General features: G+C 40.9%; 1 protein-coding gene across 3 annotated transcripts; it reads left to right on the top strand.

Moving 5' to 3' along the window:
* Positions 1–1,842: 1,842 nt before the first annotated feature.
* On the top strand, positions 1,843–4,591 carry LOC306854816 (fez family zinc finger protein 2-like; the record flags this gene model as incomplete). Of its 3 annotated transcripts, none has more annotated exons than XM_079393045.1 (5): positions 1,843–1,940; positions 2,338–3,175; positions 3,280–3,414; positions 3,526–3,658; positions 4,024–4,591. In XM_079393045.1, the coding sequence occupies 5 exons, from the start codon at positions 1,843–1,845 to the stop codon at positions 4,275–4,277; spliced, it is 1,458 nt and encodes a 485-aa protein (XP_079249171.1). In that variant the 3' UTR covers positions 4,278–4,591. The 3 variants fall into 3 exon arrangements, with proteins under 3 accessions (XP_079249171.1, XP_079249169.1, XP_079249170.1); XM_079393043.1 differs by having other exon boundaries at positions 1,899–2,064; positions 2,335–3,175; XM_079393044.1 differs by having other exon boundaries at positions 1,899–2,088; positions 2,335–3,175.

Here is a 4,591-nt window from a genome sequence, read left to right as displayed (position 1 = left end):
CCATGAAAACGGATGCCTGTATAAGCATCTTCACTGTTCATTCTACACACTCAATGACATGTATTGCCAAGGAAAAAACTCATTGTGATCACTTTTAAGAAATCACTTTTAAGAAATCAATTAAGAAATGCTTCCAAGATTCTGTAACTCATTTTTGGAAGAGTTGTCATTCGACTAGAATAGGCTATTAATTAAGATGTGCTAATTATTTCGATTAAGTTCCAAAACCATTACAATAGGCCTAGTATATAATATAGCCTAGCAAAAAAAAAAAAAAAAAAAGTGCCAAAACGTTAAATTCTTAATATAGTGTGCGAATTAATAGTGGTTTGCATTGCCTATTTATTCTCAAAATGTATTTGAAGTTCAGTATTTTCTATACGACAATTAAACCCGCCTTAATACACAATCAATTTGTCATGTAAATCGCGCTCAGTCCTTCTAAAGAGGAGCGCGTCCGTTGAATGGGAATTTGAGCTCATTTCACAACGTGTTCGTGGGCTGAGAGTGAAGTTGCAGCAATAGGATCAATGTTTATTGTGTGGACAAGCCGCTAATTGTGGCTGAATAAACTCTAATTAGAGTTCGATCATTTATATACGAGTAGAATTAGTGGAATCTGTTTAAAATCATCTCTGTTGCGGCTGCAGGTGTGGGGAATGGGATTCTTTTGCTTGTTTTATTTCGTTGAAATATAGGATATTAATTAAATAAGCTCAAAGCTACAACAAAAAGTGCAATTAAGTTGCAAAGCCAAACTACAGAAATATGTAGGCTTCATATAAAACTAGATTCAAGTGATTCCAATTCACGAACAAATGATATTCCAGTAAAAACCTAACAAACTAATTACATTAACATCTTCCGACGACACTGTTTGAGTATCTTCAACTTCAACCATATTCTCCTCGCAGTAAAGATAACCACAGTGTTTGAACTTGAAAAGCTCCGTTTCGGACTTTTTGTAATAATTTGTTGTGAGTCTCAGGTGAAATCGTCTGCAAACAAATGAATTCAAGCTGGCATTCTTAAAAGACGAGAGGGCGACTGGTCATTGTAGCAAGCACACAAAACTCTGGATTCCAGCAAACTTTTTATACAGCTTTAAAGGGTCTCTCTTTTTTCCCCATTTCTTGCTATACCTCTGTCCAGGCTAAGTCTTTTCTTCCCTGCTTTAATCCTTCCCTTTATTTCAGGAAAACACAAAACCAGGTTCCACGCAGTGCTTTAGTGGCTAAAAGTGAAAGAGCTGCTTCTTTGGAGGCTGAACTCTGAATCGCGCTGGAAATTGGTTCCTCTGAATAGGTGAAGGAGGAAAAACGTTTAATAGGATCCGAGGGAGGTTCTGCTCTGGCAATCTGCTCTCTAAACAGGTGGAAATGGAACATTCTCAATTGGACAAATAGTAAGTATAAACCAGCATGGAAAAGCAATTTTCAGCGACAAGGATTAGCAACTTGCAATGAAAATTGAAACTGGTCTGACGGTTCACAAATCCTTCTTATTAAACCGATCTGAGCTGCACATTTCCTGTGAAACTGAGCACACGTTTAAATAAATAATTAAATAAAACTATAACACCAATAAATAACACCAAAACAATGAAGTACACAATTTAGTAAAAATAAATCATGAATATCAACTATTTAAATACAGCAATAAAAACATAATTTGTTATAAAAAGGAAGTTGAAGAAAAGCCACTAAAATAATGTCATTTGCAGACTATTTCTATTTGTCTTACTGCTCTGCACCTGCACCTCGCGGATCATAAGAACTGCGCGTGGATGCGCGACAGACCATTTGAGGCAAGAAACTTAAATAATAATCTGTAGTATCTGTCATGCATACCACCCCCGTGGCCGTGTATAAAGGAGCGGTAGGAGAGGGGACAGTTCTGGTGATGGCGTTTCCTTGTCACCCTGATAAGAGCAAGAGCAAGTGATGTCAGCTAAGTGCTCCAGACAGTGATCTCGCGCTGATGAGGACGACTGCGAGTAAAATGTGACAGTGCAGTCACGCCGTTATCGTTGAATACATCTGCTGTGCGCTTTGGAGGAAAAAGGTAAACTACAACATCGACTCTGGCGTAAGTTTGCTGTAAGATTTTCGCAAGTGCTGTATAGGAATCGACTCTGGGAGGGGTTTTGTCTTATTCTCTGCTTAACGAGCTATGTAATGTCCTGTTAATTTTGTGTGTACTAGTTAATGAGCATTAATCGGGTACCCCTGGACGCTATTGTTCTGGGGATGGCCATTTGAATGCAAATGGGTGACAGTGTAAAGGCAAGGTGCTTATTAAACTGGTGCGTGTCCTGGCTTCTCTGGAATTCAGCAGGAGAGGACGGGGCGGCTGGTCGATGCTCACACCAAGTTGGGTAGAAATGGCGAGCTCTCTCCCTCTGGAAACAGCGATGTCCTGCCCGAGACTAGACGATAGGAGCGGGGCCACGGCGGCACCCAAGTCCCTGGCCTTTTCCATCGACAGAATCATGTCCAAGACGTCGGAACCAAAAGCCGCCGCCGCGGAGGAGGAGCGCCGCGCTGCACTTGAGGGGTCCGAGGGGAAGAGGACGCTCGGCTTGTGCACCCCGATTCCCTGCATGATACCGATCCAGCCGTTCAGCTACGACCTGCAGGCCAAGGCTTTAATGAACTATTCAGAGTTTTGGAAAGTTAATTTCAGGGGAGCACTATGCACTTCAGCGGCCATGTGTAAATCCAACTGCTGCGTCTGCGGTAAAGCAGACGCGGGAATCAAGCACTCGGTGTTGCCGGGAAGCAGGGTCATCAAGCCGCAGGTGATACACCAAGCGCTGGCCATGCCCACTAACGGATCATTGTGCTATTTCAATTACCTGGACTCGGCTTATCATCAATCCGAGCTGTTGAGCGGACATTTATTTTCCTCAGCAATCGCGAACTCTCAAGCACAAGCCATAAGCGCGCATCAGAAGCTCCTCTTTTTGGAGAACGCCAAACTTGCGTGCGTTTCACCCGAGAAGTTCCCCACACCTCAGTACCCACATAAAGAGCATCTCCCCGGGCAGCTGGACCAGATAGTGCGGGAGAACCACAGTTTGACTGAGAAGAACGGAGTGAAAGCGCACAGCAAAACGAATAACTGTTCCGCTGACGGAAAACCCAAGAACTTCACGTGTGAAGTCTGTGGAAAGGTAAATGACGGATTTTGTCAAGTTGGTTTGAAGTAAAGTAAAATTATGCTCACACGGAATAAATTGCAGATGATTTATTAAGATCTTTCGTTTTTCTTTCATAGGTCTTCAACGCGCACTATAACCTGACTCGTCACATGCCGGTACACACAGGCGCGAGGCCGTTCGTGTGTAAAGTATGTGGGAAAGGTTTCCGACAGGCCAGCACATTATGTAGACATAAAATTATTCACACACAGGTGAGTAAAAATAAATAAATGCAATTTTAAATTCTTAATCATTTAATATATATTTTGAATAAAATGCACGAGGGAGATTTACTTACCCAGATGTTGTGAATTCATTCACAGGAGAAACCTCATAAATGTAACCAGTGTGGAAAAGCTTTCAACAGAAGCTCGACTTTAAACACGCATATCCGAATTCACGCAGGCTACAAACCATTCGTCTGCGAATTTTGTGGAAAGGGCTTTCATCAAAAAGGTTAGCAACTTCTGAATTATTTTTTTCGCTTAAAATAAAACCAGACATATTTCATTCGATTGTTGTTGTTTTTTAAGTTTAAGCCTTTATCAATTTTAAATAAGATCAATTTGTCACTCCGCTAACAACTTACAATTACAAGATTTTTACAATTGATATGGGTCAAAACACAGACCTTTAAATCCTTTGTACGTCGACAGTTCTCGACGTGACATTAACTAAGTTTGACAACTTCTTGACTTCAACATGCAAAGTGCTGATTAGGGAAGGCTTGGAAATGAAACTCTTCAGCTAAATGTTACTCAATTATGAACTGTGGACCTGCTGGGAAAAAATGACATAATTCGTTTTTATTATTTTTTCAGGGAATTACAAGAATCACAAACTCACCCACAGCGGCGAGAAACAGTACAAGTGTTCAATCTGTAGCAAAGCCTTCCATCAGATCTATAACCTCACGTTTCACATGCACACGCACAACGACAAGAAGCCTTTCATTTGTGGGACCTGCGGGAAAGGCTTTTGTAGGAACTTTGATTTGAAAAAGCACATACGGAAACTGCACGATAACGCCGTTTTATCCAGCGGAAACGATTCTTCCAGAGGACACCAAAACTGAAACGCGACCAGATTTTGACTGAACTTGGACAACTGATGAACAGCACGATTTTTTGTGGTGCTTTAACATCTTCCACCGACATGAACGAAGATGAACGGGACGAGAGAAAATCATCACATCATCGAGGAATTGTACATAAAACAGAATAAAATATTATTTAATGAAAACACTGCCATACGGGGCTACCAAGCAATTATTTGTAGACTAGACGAAGGAAAAGCGTTTTATAAATAAATGCAACTTATGTGTAAAAGAAATGTTTAATAAATGTGTTCATTTGTTGACAGTTGTTGACACAGTTAAGCGAATATGCT

This window comes from Barbus barbus, assembly GCF_936440315.1.
Source record: "Barbus barbus genome assembly, chromosome: 35".
Lineage (NCBI taxonomy): Eukaryota > Metazoa > Chordata > Actinopteri > Cypriniformes > Cyprinidae > Barbus > Barbus barbus.
Note: the sequence above shows the minus strand (reverse complement) of the source record. Positions and strands in the feature narration are given on the sequence as shown.